This window comes from Scophthalmus maximus, chromosome 3 (genome assembly GCF_022379125.1).
Source record: "Scophthalmus maximus strain ysfricsl-2021 chromosome 3, ASM2237912v1, whole genome shotgun sequence".
Taxonomy (NCBI): Eukaryota; Metazoa; Chordata; class Actinopteri; order Pleuronectiformes; family Scophthalmidae; genus Scophthalmus; species Scophthalmus maximus.
The window spans coordinates 16,696,477-16,723,105 of record NC_061517.1 but is presented as its reverse complement, the minus strand read 5'-3'; the positions used below and the strand labels follow the sequence as shown (position 1 = coordinate 16,723,105).

General features: G+C 41.9%; 1 protein-coding gene and 1 long non-coding RNA gene across 4 annotated transcripts in view; one reads left to right on the top strand and one right to left on the bottom strand.

Moving 5' to 3' along the window:
* Positions 1-1,204: 1,204 nt before the first annotated feature.
* The window catches only part of sema3bl (sema domain, immunoglobulin domain (Ig), short basic domain, secreted, (semaphorin) 3bl), a 59,274-nt gene continuing 33,849 nt past the window's right edge, over positions 1,205-26,629 (bottom strand). Inside the window, exons 5-16 of one of the 2 annotated variants that reach the window (XM_035644192.2) lie at positions 22,925-23,015; positions 20,660-20,776; positions 20,004-20,146; positions 17,240-17,354; positions 17,075-17,144; positions 16,491-16,635; positions 10,912-11,143; positions 10,610-10,701; positions 10,256-10,297; positions 9,925-10,150; positions 7,536-7,666; positions 1,205-6,009 (exon numbers count right to left, since the gene is read on the bottom strand). In XM_035644192.2, coding sequence (XP_035500085.1) covers positions 5,497-6,009; positions 7,536-7,666; positions 9,925-10,150; positions 10,256-10,297; positions 10,610-10,701; positions 10,912-11,143; positions 16,491-16,635; positions 17,075-17,144; positions 17,240-17,354; positions 20,004-20,146; positions 20,660-20,776; positions 22,925-23,015 — 1,917 coding nt within the window. In that variant the 3' untranslated portion in view covers positions 1,205-5,496. The remainder of the gene's footprint in view (positions 6,010-7,535; positions 7,667-9,924; positions 10,151-10,255; positions 10,298-10,609; positions 10,702-10,911; positions 11,144-16,490; positions 16,636-17,074; positions 17,145-17,239; positions 17,355-20,003; positions 20,147-20,659; positions 20,777-22,924; positions 23,016-26,629) is intronic. The other variant, XM_035644193.2, reaches the window with a different exon arrangement.
* The window catches only part of LOC124849886, a 32,104-nt gene continuing 23,397 nt past the window's right edge, over positions 17,923-26,629 (top strand). Inside the window, exons 1-2 of one of the 2 annotated variants that reach the window (XR_007030479.1) lie at positions 17,923-17,972; positions 18,173-18,501. This is a non-coding gene — a long non-coding RNA (uncharacterized LOC124849886). Of the gene's footprint in view, positions 18,502-26,629 lie in introns of both variants that reach the window. The other variant, XR_007030478.1, reaches the window with a different exon arrangement.

Below are 26,629 nucleotides of genomic sequence, written 5' to 3'. Positions count from 1 at the left end.
AGTAGATCAATAGACGATGATACAAAGAAACAGATGAAGGGCTGGGGAAACAACAGAAATAGTATCCCCACGAGGAGTGTGAAAAACTGGCGGTCTGATTTGATATAGCCTTAAAACTGATGACCATGCACACCCTTACCCTTACTCTTACCCTGCTTCACATCCCTAAAGGGTATTTCATACCCTCATTGTATTAAATGAGTTATCTCCATTGCAATTGTCATGATCGGGGAATTGGTGAGGAGTAGTAAGAAACAACGTGGCTAATGAGGCTTGACCCAGACTTGACCACATGAACATTTCTTTTTCACGAGGTGGATGTTGACCTCAGAATTGGCATTGTGCTCAGGGCAAGGCGTGAGAACATTTGTGCATTTGTAGGCGTAACACATACTTCTTCTCATTTTGGTGTGCAAACCATATGCATACATACAGCACATTTTGTATGCGCGTGTTTATGTGGTTGGAGTAATTGTCAGGGTGTGAAGTCGTTGAGGAGGTTTCGATTGCAGGTTCGCTTTTTATGAGATGGTCTGTTTTGCTTGAGCGACAAGCGGCCATTGTTACTGCACAATTCCGCAGAAGTTACGACCCAATTACCCTCCAATCACGCGCATGACCAGACCCAGTAAAAGGGCAACGCGACTGGCCTAAATTACATCTGTAAATCTGCAATCACACACACGCACACACACGCACGCACACACACACACACACACACACACCTCTTCCTGCTAAAATGATACTTTGCGTAACGAGCACAGAAGTGCAATTACCGGCAAGAACCTTTGCACCGAGGCACACATTTGTGTTATATTTACAATACCTCCAATACCTGCATTCATTTTCCAAACCCTAGATTAGGTTACCATGCACCCAACCTGCAGCGTAAACTAAGGCTTCAAGTGAATTAAATACAAATAAATTCAAGTAGACATGGGAAATAGAGCCAGTCTTTTCCGCCCGGACATGAAATGGCAAACAGCCTTGTTGCAGGTGTGCACTCAGCGTGTTGTTGATTCAGTATTAAATAGAGCGTGTCTTGCTTTCAGTGTAGTAAAAGCTGTAGTTTATGAAAGTGCCTCATTTCAGGGAACTGCTGTTTGGTCTCCGTTCATGTCACTGGCGCCATTAGTCTTGTCCTGCCCCGGGCCCCTGCAGAACTTTGAGGTAACAGCTTTGACATATTAAGTCGAGGATCCCCTTTATGTTAGAAAATCATCTTTTAATGTTGTTACACAGCATACAACTACACAGCATGCGTGGTAGAAAGACACTTAAATAAAACATAAATACACATTTAAATTATGCTCTTCGTGTCGGAGACCCCACAACCAGCACACAATCTTTACAGTACAATGAAGCATTTTCACCAAGAAAATGTCCGTTTCCAATCCAAAGATCCGTTTCTATATTGTAAATTGTGGTGTTATTCCCGAAACAACAAAAAAGCGAAACAAAACAAGTTATTATCCGTCGGTCATGCTTGTTCAACGTTTCAAGGCCAATGAATACTATACTGTATGGACTGATGGATTAATGGGCTGTTTAAATGTTCAAATGTTTTAACTGCAGTCTCCTTTTTAACATTGTCCCAAACCTCCTGTCTGCTCTGTGTAGAGTAACTGGAGGTCAGAGCATGTGTAGGTATTCTGGAGGAGCAGCTTATCAGTGAATTCGCCTGCTGCAGTTCAACAGGGGTGAACAGTTTTTTTTTTTCTTTAAGTTTAAATCCCTGACAAATGATACATCCACCAATTGTCCTTACACATACACTGTAAAATATTACAGATGAACATTAAGGCAGGACAAGTGCTGCAAATCCAAACTCTGTTTTTTAGATTCAAGTTAAAAACCAAAAAAAAAAGGACTGACAAACTGCGCCGAACACAACTAGCTACAGAGGTTTGTCATCATTATAGTAAGTTTAAATATATCAAATGTCAGATGCAAGATCACAACACAATGTGTACAAATGTACAACAACAGCTGAAATGCTTTTTGATATTTAATAAGTAATGGCACATCTTTTCTGCTCTATAGTTGAAAGTGTGACCGATGTCATTCTGAAGCTTATTAAATCACAAAAAGAGTGTCAGCGTTTCTTCTGGTGCTTCCATCCTATGAGAGTGGCCGTAAAATGTAAAACCTTATATCTCCAGACATTTTTACCAACTAAACTCACAATCATAGTTGCAAAATGTACTCATTTACTTTTTCTAATGACAGTAATTCAGGATGTAGAAAGGACGAAGCTCAAACAAATCTGGTACCACCACCACCACAACAACAAACATCATCTTCACTGACCAGACCAAGTGCTTGTGTAGCCGTTTCCACAGAATGATGATAAAAGTAAAATATAAAAATTGACTTTTATTCAAGATTATTAAGATCGATAAAGTTTTTTACTCAAACAGTTTTTACCCTGGGTTTCTTTCTTTGTTTCATGCATCTTCCTGTCATTCTGTCATTTATCAGGTTGATCACAAGCAATATTTTTCAGATCAAATATTTCAATTGCAGTCTGATAGCCAGTCCCTCAATCCCTAAACTGAAAAAAAACAAACCTTTTCCTTCTCACTTTATATTCATTCACATTGTGGTATGTGTTGTAATGAGGATTCTGATTTTAATAAATTGCAAATAACAGCATTCACAAAATGCCTTACAGTACCTTTTTTAAAATCTACCTCTCCTTTCTTCTCCCCAACTCCTTCTCTTTTTTGCGTTTGTCCTCTTGAGCGGCCATTCATACGCCACGAAGGTCACAAAAAACCCCACCGGTTTATTGGTGTCATGTTGCTTCCTGGCTAATTTTAAGCAATTACACGGCTCCCAGAATAGATCAACCATCTTCCATTTGAATACATACAAAAGAATTTTACAAGAGGTGAACACGCCCTTTGGCAGCCATGTTGGACGTCCTCAGTTCTTTGGCTTCTAAGAAACTTGGCTTCTTGTGGACCCTGTTTCTCACTTTATGTCTATGTAGCTGTTTTCAAATGAATGTAATAAGGACACAGATAACCTTTGTACAGTTTATAGCTGGACAGTGGATGATTTTTTTCCACTTGCACAATGTACATATCCTATTCAAAACCGTCGGATTAATGAATTAAACCCTCCGTTCTCCTCTCTGCCTGCTACCCGCGGATAGGAAACCTATGGAGGAATGAGCAGCTCGTAAAAGTTATATTTTAACAACAAAACTGATGATAATAACATCGTGGATTATCATGTGTTCAAACCGTGAACCGTCTCAAAACCAGTGTTTACAAAGCAGAATGACAAGAAGAGATAGTGATTATAGTTGACCCTTCTGCTCTTCCCTCTGTTGTCACCGGAAAGCTCCAGCACACAGAGGAACTTTGGGAAAAGGAGCTAAGTGGCTCATTAACATGTGGAGTGAGGATACTGGAGTTTAGCCTGTTTAATAGTGAGTTAGTTTATGGCCCAAATGAATGTACGATTACAATTATTTTATCAAGAGCAAATCAACTAAACATTCATTGGTTGGTTGGTTCCAGATGAGAAGGGTTTTCTTTCCCCCTCGGAAGCCATAATTGAGGATTGTTAGGTACATTCCAAGAGACCGAATGGTATATAAACCAAAAGCATGAACATGAGTCTCTGTATTATCCCTGTAAGGGGTGAGCGAAGAGGGATTGTGATCTCTAGCTGGTGTTTAATGGAAACCCACAGCAGTGAAAATAAAGCAATGTGCCTTTAATCTGTTGAACCATCAACAGTCGTCTCATGGTAGCTTCCAGTCTGAGTAAGATGAGTTTATACATTCAGTGTTATGGGTTAGTGGGATGTCAGTTTATGTAAGAGTGAGTGTGTGTGTGTGTGTGTGAGTGTATTTGAGAGAGTGTCTTAAGCCGGGCCCAGACGAGGAGTTTTAAAATCCTAAATCAGGGTTGTATCACGGCCTAGAGGAGAATATTCGCCTTGATCTCAAACATGCACACGCTACAAGATTTGAAAATAATGGCACATCACACACTACATGATATTACGATTATTGGCATAGTGCAACAGCTTGCTCTATCTGTAATAATGCTTTGCAGAGATTGAAAAAGGAAGACACGTTGTACCAGCACTCAAGTCAACAAGCCTTTGCTCCAACTCGGCTGTCCAGCGAGCTTGTACAGTAGCTTGTTTGGTGGTCACCGTTTTTAAAAGCTCTGTAATGTTGAAAAGCTGAAAGTGTTGTTAGCAGTGTAAGCTTGGCAACACTAACAGCTGCTTGGCTCGTCTCCCTCATTGGTTCCGCTCTGAAAGTACTGATAAAATCAGCGCGACTTCCGAAAAATCCTGAACATTTTGATGATTACTATCGGGGAACCACGATGATTCCGCAGGCATTTCGGGAGGTGACCGAATGGCTCTGTAAACCCCTCACACTGCCATATAGTCCGGGCCTAAAATCAGAACGGAAAAAGGTTCCAGGCCGGATTTCTCCTCTGATTCTCTGGTGGGGGGCAAAAAAGGGGTTAAATCGGCCTGAAACTCCTGTTGTCTGAGCCCAGCTTTAGTCTGTGTGCCTCGTTAGCTCCATGCACCCCTAACAAATACAGTAAAGGTCGCTTTGTCTCGAGGCTGAAGTCACACATGAACGTGAACTTAAAAACAAAGTCGAGGGCAGATCAAGGCAAGAGGTATGGGCTGTTGGAGAGAAAGTGAGAAGGAAATGAATCCAGTGTGAAATGTGACCAACTTGAAAAAAGCAATGGAAAGTAATTGTACACGTCAAAGCTGCATTTAGCAAACATGCTGTTTTCTGGTCCAAGTAAAATATGTAAATGTTGATGTTCCTCTCTGTTGAGAGTCAGTCAGTTTTTAACCTGCCTAGTGCAGCTAGGAGTGTCATCAGACGATCAACACAATAATATGAGGCAACACACTGTTCATCAAAGAGTACACAAGGCTGCCAAGGCAGACACAAAACAGGGTCTGCTCTTGGTAAAGTCAATCCACAGGCATGCATACATTTATTCATTTTTTAAATCAGAGGTTTGTGGAGTGTCGAGGGATTTCTCAGTGAAGATTGACTTAAACGACGTGATGCAATTAAAAGAGTGTCTGTCTCTTCAATGACAGTAAATGTGCACAAGGGCAACGTTGTCAGGCGGGGGAGGGGTCCTTGGTAATCAAGATTTTTTTAAATCCTCCTCAGCGTGTACCTCTCCCGTTTCCTCTTTGTCAGTGTCCAACGGCTCTTTTTGTTTTGTCTATCAAGACAACCACGCTCTAGCACCTGACCTTCACATAGACTAAATCACTGATTTCATTAAATCTATTCGGTTTGGTTGGATGACCGGCTAAAGCTGTTCTGATCTCCCTTATTCCTAAAAAATCCTAGTGCCAAAGTTTCAACTACGAGATTGATCTTGATCCTTTTTGTTGTCCCTTTCATCTTGTCCGATACTACAATTCTCTTTTTTTCCACCTTTCACTTCCTCCTTCTTTGCCCCTCCCACATTCTCTTCATTACTCCTCCCATGCGCTCAGATCCCGCGGCGTCCGGTTCCGTTCGCCGGAGCTCTTGCTGCGAGCCTTCCTGGCGCTCTCCTGCGCTTGGCGGTACTTCTCCAGCATGCCCTTGTGCTTCCGCCTCAGCTTGTCGTTGCACCACATCCTCTCGCAGTACTCCTCCACGTGCGGCAGATTTGACGGCCCGATCAGTTGCATGATGTCTTTGAACCAGGTACGTGATTGGCCAATTTGGCTTGAGGAGCCACCCCTGGTGTACGCACCACAGGGCATCCAGGCCCTGTAACCCCCTGTGGATCGGTCCTTGTACGAGTCAGAGAGGCCGGCGTTGTCCCGCGCCATGAGCTCGTCCACGGTCTCCCCCTGGAGGACTTCGAGGGAGAGGCGGACCAGGGTCTGCGTGAAGCTGTGCTCTCGGGAGCGGCAGATGTACACGCCTTCATCCTGGCGGAAGAGACGGCGGATCAGGAGACCCCGCTCTGTAGCTATCACACGATCGTCTAGCTTCACCTAAGGAAGTCAGAGGGAAAGTATGTGTCTTTACTTACCAATTATCTATCTTCTCAAAGGAGGCAACACATCTTAAATTGACTATAAGCAAAGCCAAGTATGATATTTTGAAAGATTAAACGAAATCAATTGAAATTGGATGCTTTCAATCACACATAGAGAATGTCACAAATACTGAAGCACCGCATGAGCAGGTGACAATTTCAATTCAACAATTAACTGACGTCTTCCCCATAGTTCTAAATGCATTATGTCACTTTAGTCACGGACACCACTGAAACTGTGACCAGCTGGGTCTGCTCAGCAGTTTTATACTGTACAGGCCACAGAGCATGATTGGGTGTTAACTGCTTTATTGTACCATGCAGTGCGTGTGTGTTGAAGCATCTGCCTACTTTATGTTTCTCCACTCATTTAGCCTATGTAATAAAACAATTATTTTTACTTTGATTTGTTACACATCTGTAGATGGTCCAAAGTCCTTTAAGTGAAAAGAATGGAGTGACAAATAGGAATTTCAAAGCCACAGTAAAATAAATAATGAAAATGTAAAGAATAATATAGGAAAATGTTGGCAAAAAGCTTGTAATTCATTTTAAAGAATGCGATTCAAGCTGTTTTCTCAGCTTGAATTGCATCAGCAATAACATATCATGAAATCAAGTCCCTGTTCTCTGTTAGCTTTTCCCTTTTCTTTCCCGCCCTTTGTCTTTTCTTACCTACTCCAGCCCCAACTCCCTCCACTCATGTATACGTACCCCTTGCTCTTTTCACTATCAAGCCCTTACCTCCCCGTCTCTCGTTCCCATTCCTCAGCTCCCACAAACTGTCCTTCGGTGCCAACACAAACATGGCAGCCTCGTCAGCGAGAGTGGCAGCCACATGTTTATTTGCAGGGAAATGAGGAGGGGTGGTAATGCCTTAATACTTGCATGGCTGACCGAGGTACTCACTTAAGCTTGGAGTAACATAACCTCAAACAGATGAAAAAATGACTGTGGGTGTGGGCACACACACACACACACACACACACACACACACACACACACACACACACACACACACACACACACACACACACACACACACACACACACACACACACACACACACACACACACTCAGGACAACATCATTTTCAGAGTAAATCTTAGCAACACTGGGCTTAAGTCACAAAGGTCTATAGACATTGAGTGACACTTCAGCTCTCGGTGGCATGTGGTCCATGTTTGCAAAGAATTCACTGTTTATCCAGGAGTAAAAGAGCGGTTGTGCACTCTCCTTTGGAATCTAACTGCTCAATTTCAACCATATGTCAAATGTGTCGGCCAAGTGCCAAATTCACATACAAATCTCCGTTTTTAAAGGCAGTTACTCAGACCACTGTTTGCCAGAAGCGTCCTACCAGCCCCTGTCTGTCTCTAACCCTCCCCCTCCGTCTGCCCATCACAGATACCGGATGTTGTGATAGGGAGGAGTTTCACTATCTTGACTTTGATCGGATCGCTATTTACCGATTGTCCTACCTCTTCCTTGTGGTCTTGCTGTTGGACGAGCCAGGTTATAGTCGCTTGTGGGGAGCGAGGGAGACACTCCAGGAAGGTGCTGTTGTTCTCAGTCCCATACACCACCCTGTCCTCTGTCACGTCAAGGTCTTCTGGGTGAAAGTGAGAGAATAGAGATATAGATGAGTACTCTGGGCTTTATCTTAGACCCAGCGCAAATCGGCAGCAAGCTCAAGGTCAGTGTCTAGTTTCAGGCCAGCGCCCGTGTTGTTTGAATAAAAAACTTGTTTCTTATGCAGAGAGGTGTTCTCTCCTACTACCTGGCAAATCCAGCCTTGTTATATCAATCCACCAGTGCAAGCACTCCTGGCTTTTAAAGGGAATATGAGATGATTTCCTGCATGTTACCCCTAAAACACAATCGTGATTGATCAAGAGATTAAATGTAGCTCTGGTGTAAATTCAGTCAGGAGGTCTACTAATTCCCATTCAGCCGGCTGCCTTTCTTCCTCTTACGCATGCCACTCCCGGTTTTCATGCTGTCTTCCCTGGGCTGTCACGGCAGGTTATCAGTTGCTCATCTGCTGGTCTCTTTTATCCAATAGCATTGCAACACACCTGGCTTGTTAGCCTACCATCTCATTGCTGTCTTTTTAAATATGTCATCTCATGATGCTGTTGCGCACACCCTCCACCTCCCCTTCACCACCCGGTCTTAGCAGCATCCAAGCCCCTTGCTCTAATCTTATATTTAGCTTACAGATATGAGAGTGCAGGGTATCGTGCACCTCATCTCATCTCTTGCCATGGAAGCAAATACATTTATTTCTCAAACAAGGACATCGGTGACAAATGCGGCACACCTTGGAACACATCCTGAAATAACGGAGGGTCTGTAAATCAGGTAATAACTTTGTGCTCATGTGTCATGTGAAGAGAAATTTCAAATGTATTTTCTCACATAAGGTGAATGTCGGAAAAAGTGGGAATCTCACTTTAACAACATCCTGACACTTCGGCACAAAGGAACCTTGTTTAACTCGGGTTCATCCAGAGGCTTCAAGGGAAGCGTATTTCATCACCCAATCTCCGTACCTTCACTCAGGTGAGCGAACACACTTTCAACACATCCACCCCCCCCATTTCTTACCTGCCTCTCGACAGCCTTGTTACTTTCCTTTTAGCCTGTCTTCACACTTTTTCTTACCCTCACCTCTGCATCACCTCACTCCCACGTACTTGTCTCTCTCAGTGTGATAGTTGATATTCATGGAAGTTTGAGCTCGTTAGTCTCTCAACCCTTCCTTCGGACACATGCACGCACACACACACGCACACGCACACACGCACACGCACACGCACACAAACCCAATGAGATCTGGTTGGAAATTAGGTTTTATTGCTTTAAACTGATGTGTTTTTGGAAAGTTAACATGTACTCTACTGCAATTTACAGCACAACGGACAGCTTGAGATAAACCGACCGACTTGCATAAACAGTCTTTGCCTTTCATCCCGAGAAAGAGGCTCTGACCCTTACACAAACACACACAATCTTCAATAAAACACATGTTGGCACGTGTCCAATAACATCTTGCCCTGGACCTCATGTGCCTACAGGGACGTGTAGTGTATACAGAAGAGTGGGGTCTCTTTGGTCTCCTTCCTATCTACAGCTAAATGGTTTAGAGTATGTAAGGACAGCAATGTCTTTGTCTACGCCGTATAATAAGTTATGTCTACCTGTAGTGTCCTTGAAAGATCGGTTTAAGCTAATACTACAAACATGACCTTGAAACCAGGAGCTCAGTCAGCAGTTATAAATACTATGCATCACTGGTGATACTGATTAGTTCTGTATGAAGGATGTCTGGGAGTCACATGTTTGGTATTTGTGTCCCAGAATCTGAACCCTGTGAAGAGACATTTTGGGCAGTCATATCTTCATATATGTCTCCAGAGCTGTTGATGTTGATCACTGTAAAAAAAACTAATATTTCTTTCTGTAGCGTAATTATCGTAATCTCCTGCTGCCTTCATCATTGTTGAAGGGCAAACATCATGTCTGCAAACAGTTTAAGTTTAGGGAAATAGTTTGACATTTTTGGAAGTAAGCATATTTGCTTTCTTACCACTCTAATGTGTGTACTTAAAATATGAAACTACAGCCAGCAACCAGTTAGCTTTATCACAAAGACTGGAAACAGCACGCCTGGCTCTGTCCAAAGGACATGGTTTGCCATGGAGGTTATGTTTAGGAGTATTTTTGGTTGGCTACACTGATGTTCCAGACTCTTGCAGTCAGAAGGAGGTTTATCAGGCTAGTCATGAGAATTGGGCTAGTCCTGCATTATGAACAGAGGAGGCACAAAAAAAGAAAGAGGTAGTCAAAGTAGGCAGTCGCACTTACCGCTCAGGTTCTGATCCACACACTGCAGCACAGGGTTTCCATGCCGGATGTCCTGCCTGCGGTAGCGGCGCTTGCTGTTGGCTGCATATTGTGCACATGAGGATCCATCCCAGGCACAGTAAGGGTCTCTGGCCAGGCAGCATTCGGCACAGGCTTTCCCGTAAGTCTCGCAGCGATGCAGCTTCACCTGTGCCACACCCGCTGGAGAGCCCACATACAGGGCTTGCTATTCAAAGTGATGAGAGGAGAAAAGCGGGATATTAGGCACGTTGAAGATAACAGCTGGCATTAGTGAGAATTCCAGTTGGAAATTACAGTCAGGTCAACTTACCCTTTTTACGGATATATCCATCGATGTAACTGGAGTTGGCACCTGCAATAGCCAAAATAATACACTGAAAATTTCACAATATCAATAAAGGCTTACAATAAGAAAAAGCCAAAACAGATGCGAAAGCAAAATCAAGATGATCATTTCTCCTCAGAGACAACGAGGAGACATTGATGTAGAAGAGGACAACCATGGTTTAAGAGACACAGTGACGGAAATATATTATGATGAATGGCAACTTTTTTGATGTGACCTGCTGTGTAATAATAACAATAAGAAAAAAAACAAGGAATAAGGAGTAATCACAGATGCACACAGGGAGTCACTGAGAAACCTGACGGTGTAAAAACTTACTTTAAAGACTTGCAGCTCCTCCAGTGTGACCTCCTCTGTCTCTAGACTGTTTCCACTGTGCAGGGCGATGACCTTCAACACTGTGCCAATGTCTGAGAGACAAGCAGAAACACACTGAATGTTACATATCTAACCATATGTTCGTCTCTGCTCCACTAATCTAGTTTCTCCATAGCTCAGTAAAATGTAACCCTTAAGATTTCCCAATTTGAAAAGTTTCTGGTCACTGATCATTTAACATTTTGAAAATAAGTTCTGAGTTCTGAGTTTCTGAATCTGTAAAGCAATGACATGCACTTTACCTGTGCCGATGAACATGACATCATACTGGCCATCCTCTGCCTCGACCCGGTCCACCACAATTTGCTTCAGCTTGTAGGGGATGTTGGCCTTCACAAGCACGGGTTGGCGCAGAGCTGGATAGACGGGCCGCCACATCAGCGGGTGGCTGCGGGCGAAGTGCAGCACCGAATCAGGGAAATCCTTTGTGCTGGAAAACTCTCTGCCAGGCTGGTTGGTGATTTTACTCGGGCACTGGAGATACAGACGGAAGGATAAGAAAGATGTGGAAAGGGAAAAGGGACAGGGGTGGGAGAGAAAGCACAAGAGAAAAAGTGATCTGTTTTGATGAAATTCTTGGTTTGGCTAAAGAATGACAGGAGGCAGGGATAGAAAATGTATTCAATACATAAAGAAGAATTTACAGCAACAGTCCCACTTTGGCATTACTCTCCAACATTCCCTACCACTGGAGATGTGCTTTCAATTATTATGGCCTTAAAATCTTCTCATATCCTCATTGGCATTTCTATTTTGCCTGGAAAACTTTGGACGAAATTTCACAAGCACCGTCATAAAGTTGTGCTTGGAAACGTCTCTATCGAAGCAGAGTTTGTTCTCCCGCTGTGTGTCACTGTAGCAATAAAAAAAACAAAAACGTGCTAATACTTGGCTGAGATATTGTATCACTCATAATTACAGAAGCTGAACACTGTCCAAATGAAGGCATTTACACCAACCGTATGAGTGAGCTAGTTGTTCAGATCAGTGATTGTTTTTTGTGGAGCAGCCAAAGTCTCTGTCACGCAGTCTGCATAGCAACTGTTTTACACATGATCCACTGAACCATGGGTAAGACGATGTCAACTGTGCTGTTCACACGCAAATGGCTCCATTATCTCCAATGGGGGCCAAAACTACCATGAGTGATGTTTGTCTGGTCCCAAACTGAAAGCAGATTTACTCTCTTCAGAAGACTGCCTCTGTATTTGTGGTTCTCGTGTTCTTACGCTGCCTGTCACAATGAAAGAATATTGTAACCTTGCCTTTAAAACTGATATGATTGACTCAAACGATGCTGTGGAGGTTGATTTCTGGCATGTCACTTATGCCAAGTTCAGCTCCTGCAGCTCTGTGTGTTCCTCTGACCTCCCCTTAGTGCTTTACTCCCCTCGCAGCTGATTTGCATATTCCTGCAAATCTGCACAACTGCAGATTCTTTTACACAATTACAAATTTGATTACGCACACACGGATTGAGATACAGTTACACAACTCTCCACACAAACACACAAACAATATTGCTACAATATTGGCCCCGTTTAAATGATCCTCCCGCTCTTCTGTGTCATCGTGCTCACAGATGACTCCTTTTTCTTAAAATCCCTTTCTCCCCCTTTTTTAAGCCAGCTAGAAATTGATTTGCAGGCAGCGATGTGTTCACACATAGCTATTGGCAACTTTTGATCAAACGCTGATTTGGCTCCGCTCTGGGGCTTTTGTCGGCGAGTTCCAAAATTTGTGGGTGAGGGGAAAATCAGGCAATAGCAACACACAGGAGAGCTGCAGCTTGACAAGATCAGATTATACTACTCAGAACTGGGCAAGACTCGGGCTTTTAAAGCTGATTATTTCTCTCCTTGAGCCTTGACTGCTCTGTGCATGTGAATGATAATTTCACTCAAGCACACAAAGGACGAATCAGGAGAGAGCAGAGAAAAGATGTTATTTTGAAAGACCTTGAGAGCCTGAAGAGAAACTCACCTGACTGTCAGATAAATACATGATGGGTCAACAGAGGGATTCGGATGAGAGAAGCTCTATCACTAAAGAAAAGGAGCAGTGACTGATTAAAATGAAAGCATATATCTTCGCCAAATATCATAACAAAAATAAGAGACAGAAAAGGGAAGAAGTTTAATTCAAATGGATTATCTTACACATAAGTCATTTGATCAACTTACAGTGTAATCAAAGATAACATATTTATATAAATCTTTTTTTTCGGCATGATATTGCTTTTCCAGACTATACTGTATTTCCATATGGTAGAAATACTGTAATTCCTTCTTATTTCAACAGTAAACTAATCCACACAATAGCCCTGTAATGGTCTGGATTCAATTCCAGAGAGGGGACTTGAACTGTGCAGAGAGGTTACACTCAAATATGCACAAACGTTTGATGTATTGTTCGTTCCTTTGAGTATGCTTTGCTGCATAGCATCAATTTATTGCAGAGGGAAAGGAATGCATGAGCAAATCCAAGCCCAATTCCCCAACTCACTATCTTTAAAAATGCCTCCAAAAAAATATAGATTTGTTTTTAATGATAAGTTGTGTATAAAATTGTGGTGTATACCATGCCTTTTCTATAAGCTTCCCAATCTGTAGGGATCTGAAATCAGCGTACTTGTTATTTTTACATGCACAAAGAAAAAAAGAGACATGATCTTTTCTTTAAACATGTATTTATATAAAACGATGCTTAACTCTCACAGCTGCACACTCATACTTGTGCATCTCCCAGTGCACATCTGTGTTACAGTATGTCAGGTTGTTTCAAAACAGCTCACCAAACTACTCATTATCTGTTTTCACATTTCATAAAACCTTGACTGGAATTATTCCAAAGCCTATTCTCAAATCATCCAAAAGTTGCTGCAGCACGTCGGCTGCTCTCAATTACCAACTTCGAGCCGTGTGAGAATTAATGAGAGGGAGAAGAGGTGAGCCTATTCAGCCGACTGTGGATGTGGATGTGTTAAGCTTGGTGTGCAATGTGTAAACCCCCCGTGCTACATATAACATCGACCCCATTTCAACAAACAGACCGAGAAGAAGAGGAAAGAGGTTCGCTGAAATCCTGGAAAATGACTTTTCTCATCTTAAAATCAACCTCTCTGGTTGTGGTTTCACTCATTTGAACCGTATGACACAAAATACGGAATTATTCACTGACTATGTTATACAGAAACACAATTCCATAATATTATCAGTTTTTTCGCTGACTAGCACAATGTAGACACCTACAGCATGAAAACTTGAATGACACATATACGTAAAAACTGTAAAGTAATGTGATGTTATTGTTTGGTCTTATGGTGTTTGACGTTTTATGTGATCTAATTTTAGTTGGTGGTGTAAATGTACTACAATATCAACATACTGTAGCGACCTTTTTGAAAGGATAGACTGTTGAACTAAGAACTGATTTGTTCGCTTCTAACCAGCAGTGTTTATGGTTTACAATTGAAAATAAGTCTTAAAAAAGCTTTTAATGTAAAAAAATACATTTCAACTCAAAACTCCTCAAATGATGCTGGTAATAACAGAGCGGTTCACATTTAGCATAGTCTGTGGTGTGGTTTGGTTTAGGCAACAAAGTTGGTTATCATTCAGGATCATGGTTTTGTTAAATGTTAATACAGTAAACCTTTTGTCGAGAGTCTTAACCAAATGCTCTGAGCGCCTAAACACAACCACAAAGAGGTTTGATAATGCTGAACCCAATAACTCAATACAAAGGAATATTGTGTTAAACAATAATATTTTGGCAGTAACCACATTACACATGTTGTTGAGGCTTTTTACAAGGAAAGTGGATGTCAGCATGGATCACATGAGACCAGCAGAAAAAGACAACAAAGTAGAGAGATTAATAAGGAAAAATGTTATTCCAAGGTCCAGGTAGGATTTCCAAAGAACTGCTAAATCTGCAATATCCCGTCATTTTGTCTGTAACAGGATGAGCTCTGACACAAATTTAAACAATGTACTGTGATATTTCAATCCAAGATAAATATCGGGGGAGAATCTCTCAACTCAACTTTTACTTTCCAATCCAGGCTGATAGCTGACGGCAGACTCAGGAGATCATGACGGATCAATTTCACATAGTGTAGAGCCTTAAGCTGTTATATTAAAAAATCTGGAAAAAAAGGAAGGGAAATTCATGTTTTGTCTGAATGAGACAGAAACAACCATCAGCAATTGAATGACCCTTCCTTTCCTCATCCCTCTCTCCTTCCCTTGTCTTTTCCCCATCTGGGTCTCCTCCTCAGCCTATACCCCCCAGTCATCACCTTTTTTTTTTCTTGCTTCCTCCTTTTCCACCTTTCTTCTCCCTTTCTCTCAGTTTCAGGCCAAGACATTCCTGTTAATCAGGGAGTCAGCGGAGTGAAACCACAGAGGTGTCTGCTCTCTTCTCACATTATTCATATTCCCTCTGCCTCCATGCGCTCTCCGTCTCTCTGCTAATGAGGGCGCCGTGACCCTGCGTATGTGTGTTGCCTACACACGCGTGCTTGTGTGTATAACAAGTCTGAATTACAGCGATGTGGTTGCGAGCACATGACAGAGGTCCGCCGAGAGTCCGGATGTAAACCAGAGGAAGGGTCTGTGCTGTATACAGTCACCACAGCTGCACTACCACATGAAGTAGTTTACTTTACTGATATGGAAACTTTCCTCACCTCATTTATAAAGTTTTTATACCTCTTCTGTCCACACAGGACAGAGGAGGTCTTATACATCCTGGGCCTGAGCAACCAGCTCCTAAGAATTATATTCACACACACGACTACTGTATGTTACATTAACAAACAACAATTTTAGAAAATATAATGCCACCCACATCATGTCGGCACAAAAATGAATCCAACTCATTGGACAGGAGTCCAGTTTCCTTGTGAGGTCACAACCACCAACAGGCATGGTCCACATCCTGCTAAAGGCCACCATGAATTAAAAAAAACATACGCTCTCAGTTTCAATCCTGTGTCTCTGTGTTAATTATATATTTATCTCTTGCTAAATAAATATCAAAAAATTATGTTATTTTCATCAAAAGCACTTCTTTTTTTGGAAAACGTTTAAAACTGCACTCTGGGGCATTCACCAATTTTGCTTCCAATGATGATGCTTTGTCAAATTTTTTATCTCCCTCCCAGTGATTATGAATCCTGCCAGTTACCGACTGCCTCACGGGGGGACGTATTATGTCGTATCATCTATTAAATCTGCAGGCGCAGGCAAAAGTGGTGGCGAGAAGCCCTGGACAAAAGAGAGCAGGCAGTTGTCATGATTTTCCATGTTGAGCTGCTAGTTACTGTAGAAGAGGGAGGTCACACACATTCAGCGCTGTTGGCTACAGTAAACGCCAAATAATATCAGTGACAATTCCTTCCATAGCGTCATGTTTTTTTCTGGAGGGATTTTCACCAAACTTGGTGGGAAAATTACTTGGTGGGGTATCTCCAGGTGATTCATTTCTGGAGCCGGTGTTAACCTGAGGTCTGCCTACTGCTGACAAATTAAACTTATCATGTGAAAGCGCACGGTGAAAGTGATCTGCTGCATAGAATTTATGCTGAATTCTGCGTGTCTGGCAAGGACAGTGAAAGACTTTATGGATGTTTTAATGGGCCACTTATGAGGGTGGGATTTCCAGTGTGGTCAATCTGACTGCGGCAGATGGTCAATGTGTTTGTGTGAGAGAGACTGAGGGGGAAAGAGTGCTACACAGCACTACAATCAGCAACAGAACAAAAAAATGAAGTTATAGATCTCTCATGTATTGTATAATTAACACCATCACTCACCACCCCTGGTCGTGGATAAGGGACCCTGCCTTCATAAGCTCCCCACTGGTAGTCGGGACCCTCTTTGTGAGCAAAGGGTCCGTTGAAAGCTTCTCGGATGTCAGCCATACGGTAAACACACACAGCAAATCCCTGGAACACATTGCTGTGGAGGAGAAAGGAGAGATGTCCACAAATAATTTTTCATTTTGGTTTAAATATTTGACAAGAAAAGTGAGCATCTTTGGAAGAAACAGAAAACTGGAAAAAGAAAAAAAAGAAACAGGAAAAGACAAAAATAGGGGAAAAAACTAGAGTCAACCAATTTCGACATTGCATTATAGTTGGTCCCATAGTGGATTTGAACTCTAACAGCAATAACGTCATTGTAAGAGGGAGATTACTGAGTTTTTAACTGGTTTCAGATCCTATTGCACCTCTCACCACTTTCACATCACTGCAGCAGGAAGAGAAGCCAAACTGGCTTAGATGAGATTTTCAGCTGGTTTCAAGTTGCTATGTAAGTGTAAGTGAAGATGCAAGTAGCTTTAAATATTTTAGGACTGACCAAATAAATATACAACACGAATTTCAAGTGCGTTTACCTGATAGTGCTGAATATTGCATAGACATCTGGATTCCTCTCATCCTTGGTCCTGAGCAGGAAAACATCCTCTGTTTCACATAGAAAAAGACAATGCCAGTCAGTGCGTGTGTGTGTGTGTGTGTGTGTGTGTGTGTGTCTTTAAAGAGGCTTGTTTGTATCTTACCCAGTTGGTTGAAGTGTGTGTCGATGCCATGAGGACCTGGTACAGAACAAACCAGTCTGGCTTTGATGAAGGTACTCCACTTGTTCACCAGCATTCTCTGGCCTCCAACGTCATTCTGGGACAACAATTGAATTCAACACATAAAAAAACAGCTGCATATTCATTTTCAATTCCACATTTTTTATAGTTTGGGCTCTGAACTCCAGCATACTGGATTTCGATTGAATCAGTAACTGAGGTTAAATTGCAGACTTTCAGCTTTAGCTATGCTATAAGGTGTTAGGATCCATATCGGGTCAAACACTGTGGGACTGTGGTGCCAAAGGAGGACCAAACTGTAAGCAAAAAGCCCACAGGAAATACCAATGGGCTGTGTCTTGTCAATTCCCCCATTTTATTACCTGAAATGAAATGATATAGGTGTAACCTGTTTAAATATGTTATACAATGTTATACAATTATGTTAAGATAAAGAAATGTAACTTTGCTATATAAGGTTAAAAAGGTATGTCATAAATATGGTTTAAAAGTTATTTCATGAAGCGTTAAGAGGGTAAAGTGTAATAAATAGGTTTAACACAATGCAAATATATAGTTAGGAATCTCCTGTTTTATTGTGAAAGATGCATTGCGGCCAGAGGAAGTAGGGCGGAGTTTTATTGTGAAAGTTCCAGTGCAGTGAGAGGAAGTAGAGTGAAGTGCGTGAGGACGCTTGACTGACTACGTCACAGCGGTAAATAGTCCGTGAAAAAGTTTGCGCAAACAAATTGATGTTTTAAGACACGACAGTCTTAATCAGGAAGCTGCCTCTACACATTACTTGTGGGCAACTGGAAGTCATATCTACCCGAAGTGTATCATACTGTTGTTCATTCGTTTGCATTAGCTTCACGTGCGCATTCGCTCATTAGCTCACGGTGTTTATTTTGTTAGCATTCATTAGCAAAGGGAACAGACTACTCTTAGCCGCCGCACAGCTGACCCAGTCTGAGCCGAAGGCTTCAGCTCGTCGCATTCAACGTGGACACCTTGAGGAATTTGTGGGACTGTGCTAGAAGCCGTCCAGCCATCAGTCAGAGCTCCGTCCACTTCGCGGCAGGGACCACGCCACCTTGATCTTCGTGGGCGACCGGCGAGACACCGGTGACGTCATCAGCCGCCGAGGCCACGTCATCGCTTGACCCCTGCTGACCCCTGCTGTTCATCCGAGGCCGAGACACGCCTGGTTAAAGCTGCAGATCGGACTCCGAACTGAACTAAAGGTACCACACTTTTGTTTGATCGCTCTGTTGAGTGAAACGGCCAAACGGTTTTGGGCCCCTCGGCACCCAGGCGTCGCATCCGGCCTGCAACAAGGTGTGTCGGTTCATATGTGGCGGCTTGGGAGTGTGTATGTGTGCTTGTTTACCGTGGGCCCACTGCGGTTGTGTGTATTTTTGAATTAGTGGTAAATCTGAAGGTTGAGTGTGTTGATGACCTGGTTCTGCTGATTTGTTGTTCACATTCACGGGGATTTATTATTCTAATTCATGTGTAAAGAATGGAAGGTGACCTTTCAATGGCACTGATTATTGGTGTTTTTTTTATCTAGTTCAACATTTCAAAAGTGAAGAGGAGGTTATTGTTTTGATTCTGATGTGTGAGGTTTGCTTATTCATTTGGTGGTGGTTGGTGACAAGTCATATTTTATTCTCCTGACAGCAAATGACTATAGGTTATGGTTTGCCATTAGATTTAAGAAAACAATTGAGTTACAGTTCATTGAAGGTAATAACAGGAACCCAAGACAGTGAAAGTATCCAATTAAACCTTAAGTACAAATTAGTGTAAATTAAGTAAACTGAATCAAGGGACTCAGGGCCACTCCCTGAATAAAATAGGGACAAGTGGGATACATATATGCATGACACCATACATAGACAGTCTAACACGTTTAGGCACATTTATATTTGTGTGTGTGTGTATGTGTTTGTGTAAGAAGCACCATGAGGGAAGCAATGAAAACTGTTAAAGCTCGCCCGAGGGAGGAAAATAACGCTGAGGGGAAAATGCTATGTTAAATGTATACGGAGAGAAGGAGGGACAGAAGGAGAGACAGAAGGAGAGACAGAAGGAGAGACAGATGGAGAGACAGATGGAGAGACAGAAGGAGAGCGGAGATAAACGATAGAAAAGTTTAAATTTGAAAGTTGGGTGGATTTTGTTTTAGAGGTTTGCTTAAACTTTTCTGGCACAATCAAACGCTCTCCAAGGAAATCTAGCACTTTTGCCTGAATTTATGTACGCACACCTGGTATGTGATGCACGTATTGCACAGAACAGTGGGAGAGAGCGCACACAGCAGATGGGGAACATGGTTGGGATATTAGGAGGCTGTTTGCAATTTGGGAGGAGAGAGAATTCATATAAATCTGAATACCACGGGGCCTTCACAGGCTCTCGGGGAAATGTACATATTTGATTGACCAAAAAGGCATTTGTTTTTTCCATGCGAGGGGTTTGGAACTGTCACAGTGGGAGGATAGAGCCATAAAACCATTACCTCCTTTCCTGGGAAGTTAATCCCACAGACATGTGTATGTGACAGTATACTTAGAGACCCGTGCATCACATTTTGCTCACTTTTTGGCTTTGTGTTCCTCATTTAACCTTCATTCTGGTGGACTTTGATGGCGGTGTGAATCTATCTATCTAAACATTAGCATGTACTGAATCGCAAACACGCAAACACAAATGTTGTGTCTACACATTCTGAGTATCTTACCGCACACACTCGTCCCACTCGGGAGTGTATGGCCCCCTCCCTGTTGCCGGCCTCCGTGGCTTTCTCAGTGAAGAAGAAATATACTTTGTCGTCGTCTCTGTCGTCGTTGTCTGGGATGAGGTGGGCAGCGATGAACTTGGGGTCTGCAGGGAAAAGATGGAAGGATGCAGAGAGTGTCACCATGTACTGATAGAATTTGAACATATTCAACATTTCTGGCAGATGTCAAATGGAACAATGAGGTAGATTTGTTTTAATCACTATACCAGTGCCTCAAAATGAATGATTTATTGAGTAATTGTTTTTCGTGAATTGTTAAAATCTTACATATACAGTAGCATTGCATCATAAAACTGCATTCATATCTAACTCTTTAAACTCAAAGTGGTTTTATGAGGTATCCCATCGTGGTCTGGTGTTAATTAAAAATGTGTTATAAGGTAGAGTATATTAAACAGCATGTGACTATAGAAACTCACGCAAGTAAAATGAGCCTCATTGTGAGTTTATTTGACGATAACCCAACATTATTAGTTGATTACAGGCACCTTTTTTTCTTCTGCCTGTAATAAGAATTATTGATAAGTAATATATACATAATATAAGAATTGCATTGTTTGTGAATTTGATGTAACAGAATCAGAGTCAAGTTTTACCATGTAGAAGTTTCTCATCAGTCTCGGTCCTCATAGTGGAGCGACCTCCCATACTCCTGAGGATCACAGAGTCTCTTCCCAGGAAATCTGCGGTCAGTCCCGTGTATAACTCTCCACCTGCAGAGAGGGAGGAACCGAGTGGGAGAGAGAGAGACAGGATGAGTGTCATATTGAAAGAAAAAGAAATTTGGAAGAACGTAAAGGAAAAGCATGGGTGTAAAGTAACAGCTGCAATAAAGGAAAAGAGATTAGGGGAAATAACAAAGATTGGCACGGAAGACCAATAAGGAAATCATGGGTGAAAGAGAAGGAGAAAAAAATTGCGGTTCAGGCAAATGAGGCAGAGGAAAAGAAATTGAACAAATCCATTTTAAGACAAACTGGGAGAGTAATGCGAAACCTCCGCTCGCACATTCTTATACAAGACATCCTCCACCGAGACTGAGACCATCGGCAGCGGACTCACTTTCAATTTCAGCAACTGAGAAAACAGATTTTTTTCTATAAGTAGAAATAAAATACCGAATTTGTCTTGTGGCACGTTTCTCACATGATGCTTGGGAAAAAAAGCTTCAGGCTTATCTGTCATTACCCCAGACGGCAGCTGCAGCTGGCTTGGAAACAGCTCAGGGTAGAAATCACTACGACACATGTCAGATAATGAAGGATTATGAGAGAGTTTTTTGTAATAATCTCCATTGTTTAAAAAGTAAAAATTAGAAAAACACAACACAACGGTTATTCATTTTTCCAGGCATTGTTGCTATTGCAGAAACTGAATCCGGCCACGGACAACTCCCCTGTGATGTCATGGGTGTAAATTAATTGTTATCTTATTTAGCTGCAAAAGTAGTATTAGAAATACACGTCCTTGTCTCCTTACGCACGGACACGTGTACAGTCAGCTCAGCATGACGTGTAACACAAGCAGACAAATGCAGACGCAGAAATAAGTGACAGGGCCTGGGGAGTTAGAGGTTTGTGTATTTTGGGCGAATATACTGACACTGAAGACAAGTCTCGAAGAAGTAATACATCGCTGGGTTGACAGCTGACGATGACAATTACTTTCATCAAGTTTTACTGTTTCACTCTTGGCAACGCTCTTTCTCTTTACTTATCTATGTTCTTTTTGTGTTGTGATATGAGGATTACTCTCTCTCTCTTTGCATGCCTGTGACTATGAGAGAGGATGGGAATGGGAGCATAGCAAAAAGCAGCCCTCTGGCTTTTTGTATATACTATCGATCCCTGAGAGGAAAATCCACAAAGAGGTCAGTGTCAGACACAGAATACGAACCCAGAGTGCGGCAGTTAGTCGGACTCAAGGACAGTCGAGTAACAGGAGCTTGAATTTGGTCATCTAACACAACACTGCTGACTCGGCTTTTTCCACTTTTACTGTTAATAGCAGGGCTGACAGCTAAACTGGTGCAGGCGAACATGTCCTGAACGAATCACTATCTTCTGGTGTACAATTCACAACAAGATCTAGCTTTTTGTTTGGATCTATCTATCATGTAATTTTACTATATATTTCTATTAAGCTGCAGGCCCAGCAGCATTCCTCATCGGGTCATTGTGTATCGTTCTGTATCTACTTGACAACTAAATATCTCCACTAAGGTCCAAACTACTGAGTATTTTTGGCTGTAATTTGATTCCTTCCTGCCAAATACTATGCATTGGGATACATTCAGATCCTGAAATCACCCAGGTGCAGAGAGAGGAAGGTAGCAGGATTCAAACACACCCACACAGCAAGAAAGAGAGAGAGAACTGTCTTTCACTGGTATAAATCAGTGTCATTCCACAAGCTAAATACCTAATGACATTCAGAGAGAAACGCCCAGAATTGTTTAACCTAGTTTACAGAGAGTGTGTGTGTGTGTGCACATGTGTATGTGCGTGTCAGAGCCAAAGAAGGTTTCTCCTAGTTGTTTTTTCTTGGGGATATTATCATTTCAAAACCCAGCACAGTTCTGAGCAGTAAGGTGAAAGGTGTAGACGCAGACAATCTGAGTGTGGAATTTTAAATAGTGGGACGTGGCAGAGAAAGAATACAAAGCAACAACAAGGACAAGAGTATGACATGTTTGTCAGAGCAGTTATTTCACACTTTATTACACACATGCACAAGTCAAGAGTTCAAATTAAATCACAAAAGAAGATCCACCACCTGGTTCGAGCTCTTTGCGTATATTCAAGCTACTCCAATAAAACATATCCATATCACAGTTTAGAAATATAGACAAAACAACTTACCGCTGAAGGTGCTGGCAAAGGGGAGGCTGGGGTCATGAGGAACTTTCCCTCGTCCATTTTCCACATTCGTAGGATCCAGCGTGAACACGTGCTAGGGAAGAAAGAGACGGATGGTTTTAGGTCTTTTGTCTTAAATAATACAAGTTTAGCCCCAAATATAAAGGGTCACTTATTGCTACCTTCAGATATTGGTGTTCAGCATTTTAGTTTCTGAGTGTTAACATGTCCATAAGCCCACATTTTGATCAAATTAAATAATGACATTTTAAGTTTGACCACACACACATAGTGAAGCAACCTAGATGCCACCAGTTCACCCCTCTGCCTCTGTCCCACTGTCAACACTGCTAACAGGGCAGGAGATGTTTTGGGCCTCAGCCTTTAAAGTTTATTTGTCCTTCCACTGAACTCTAAGTCTGTCTGTCTGAGAGAGAGAGAGAGAGAGAGAGATGCCGTCTGGGAAACAAGGAAATACTGGATCAGAGTAGTTGCCAGATCTGAGAAAAGTTTCCCACTCGGCTCCCAATGCAGATTGACTCCGTGAGCCATATCAAGCAACCATCGGGGTGATAAAGGAAAATAAAGTGAATAACGCTGTTATCAAATGAAAACTACACTTAAAAATTCAAACGCTATCACCAGATATAAGACCTTTTTGTGACCCTTGTGATCATAAAAATTCTGTCAGCACATGCTATGCGGTAACTGACAAGAGTAATTATACAAAGTCATAATTCAGGACATTTCAATGAAGGAATGTCTTCAAGTGGCCAACTGATATGGCTGACGGAGCAAACACCATCTTTATGAAAACCTTTTTCAAGTGCCTGGTGTCAGGTGTTTTCTTGTGTTTCTGGGAAAAAATATTAATCTGCAAAGGAAGCAAAGTGATTTATTGAAGCAACAGGAGACTGTTTTAAAAATTAGAAAATTCAGGTTCACAAAGTCACTTAAAAAAAGCTGTACTGTACATTTAGCTATGAAAATAGAAAGGTAAAAAGATTTCATGGACCACCATTTAACATCAAATTTCTGTCAAATCCTTAGTAAGGAAGCAATTAAAACTAACAGAGTGGTTCTTTCACCGTCATTCAACAGTTAGTCAAGTTCACCTGGTGAACACGGGCCACGTCCTTGGATTGTGTGACTAGTCACGTCAACACAGGGTTACTGCGAACAAAAGGGCCTTTTGTTTTTGGCCTTTCTATTCCCCCTAATCGACAGTCAGTCTCCGACGGAGCTGCCTGGGCGTGATCAATGTGGGTCCACATGTAGCCCACTTTTCGGGATAAAACAAAGAATGGAAGGCGTCGGGACCCAGAGCGAGACCTCATGTTTGATTCAATGGTGATTAAAGTGTCCTCACAGTGAACTCTGCATGTCTGCGCGTCTGTTCCTCTAATAGACAATGGAGTATTGTCACTGGGAGGGTGCGTCTTCATCTCACAGGGGAGATGAGGACATTGAAGTCAGCAGGGTAAAAATAGTTTAAGAAACACAGTGGACAATACTCACACGCACGCACATTAGTCTGTGTACATGCACCGACACACGTGCAATAAAAACATGCTGGGTAACATGGAGGTAGCAAATTATTACTGTCAGAAATTCAAATAAAAAATGGTGACACAGCTAAAGCGTTTATTTGATCCATATGTACCTTTCTGAATGTTCATAAAAAGGATTGAACGCAGGTGTCCAACTGAACATGTGCAGCCAACCACAGCGCACAATGTATATACACTCGCTCACACTTCATTTGATTCTAATGCAATTGTTAAGGCCTGATTCGACAATAAGAAAAAAAATCTTCCAGCCGTGTACATCGGTGTAGTTTAAATAATTTAATTTGTCCTTTGCAACTAGACTCCCATTATGTTTTTTTCTTCATTAATCACACAAACAATTTTTTCTTCCAAAATGTGGAATTCATCATTTGTCCACTGACAAAAGCACTTCATAAAAGATGATTACAGCTTTTGTGCAGCTTCATATCAATATAGAAAATGAAGAATAGAAATGTCTGTCCGATAAGTGATTTATCAGTTTGTGATTATTTTGTTCATTGTGTTGTTACGTAATTCATTTTGTGACACAGTCCACCTTTATCCTTCTTTCCTCCATTTATTTCTGTTTTCTGCCCTCCAACCTTCCTCTGCTGAAGTCTCTTAGTTAACTCATTAGTCATCCTTATTCCTTCAGCGCCTCCTCGCTCTCTTGTTGCGTAAGTCTATGTCGTGGCATTGCAAACTGTGTGCGTGTGTGTGTTTGTGTGTGTCTGTCTGTCTGTGTCATCTCATTGTGATCTGGGGAATGGTGCGGCTGCCTGTGCAGCTGATTAGACTGTCAGAGTCACTTTGGCCAAACTCTGCCAAGACAAATACACACAAGTGCTGCGACTGACAGAGAGAGAGAGAGAGAGAGAGAGAGAGAGATGGAGGGAGGGAAAGAAAGAATCGGGGAGAGAGACAGAGAGAGGGGTTACTTTGTACTATGCTGTGCCAAGCAAAATACATCGGGACAAGTCGAGACAAGTGATCACTGACATAAATAGTGTACATGCATATATTTGCATCATTAAATGTGAATCATTTTTTTAATTTCTAAACTTCCAAAATTATAACCTCACCCCTTTCCAAAATCAAAACCTAGCTCTGGCTACAATTCTGGCCACTAAGAATTTCCCTCAAATGAAACTGTGAACATTATAAGAAGGAATAGAACAGTTTTTCTCTCACAAAGTCAAATATGATTTCATCAGCAGGATGTTACACTCAGGAGTTTCCCTGCTACTGTACAGCCTCAGTCTGGTATGACCGCTAACTTAATGTGGCTAATGGTACATAGCTAATGGTAGCAAACATTCATGACGTTTCTCTTCAGTTACTAGTGTAACACTATGTTTTAGAATTAACCATTATTAGAGTAACAAAAGGGTAACTGGTTTTTGAAGGAACAATCAACCACAAAACTCTGAAACAGCTGTTCCATTGATGTTTTAGCACTGACGAATCTCCAGAGAAAACAGTCTTCAAGTAAAAGACCAGAATACAACAAAAAGTTGCATTTGTATTTCTGATTTGCTCCTTCCTTTCTAGTGGAAACGCTTTTCAGCTTGTTGAAAGGCACTGAAGTTTGGAGCATTGATATCTCGAAAGATTGTCCTCCTCATTCTGTCTTTGTGAGGCCATGTGGAGCTCAGTTTGAGATTAAAAAAAAGAATACAGTACTGTACATGCAGAAGGGACACAAAGGAGAAAAAACAACATTTCACTTTCTTTTTCATATCATACCACCCAGTCACAAGACAGCTTCTTGGCTGCTGTGCACACTCCTTATCCCATCTCTCTACCGCCGTCCTCCTGAGTTAACCAAAACAGACATCCCTACTTTTGTACTCCCTGCATGCTCCCTCCACTCACTCATCTTCTTCTTCATCTTCCTCCCCTCTTGTCCTCCCTCACTGTTAATGTTTTGATGAAGGAGAGGTCGTTGCTACATGAGTGTAAAAAAGACAGCAACAATTAACCAGGTCTGTCTTTAAAAAAATAAAAAAATAATGATTTGAATCATATGTCAGGACTCAAGTGTTTTGCCTCCATAATTCTAACCCGTCCCTGAATTCTTAATCTTTAATTTTAAAAATGTCAAAAGTTTAGACCCATGTCTGGCATAAGGGCAACTTGGCCAACCAACAGATCCCAT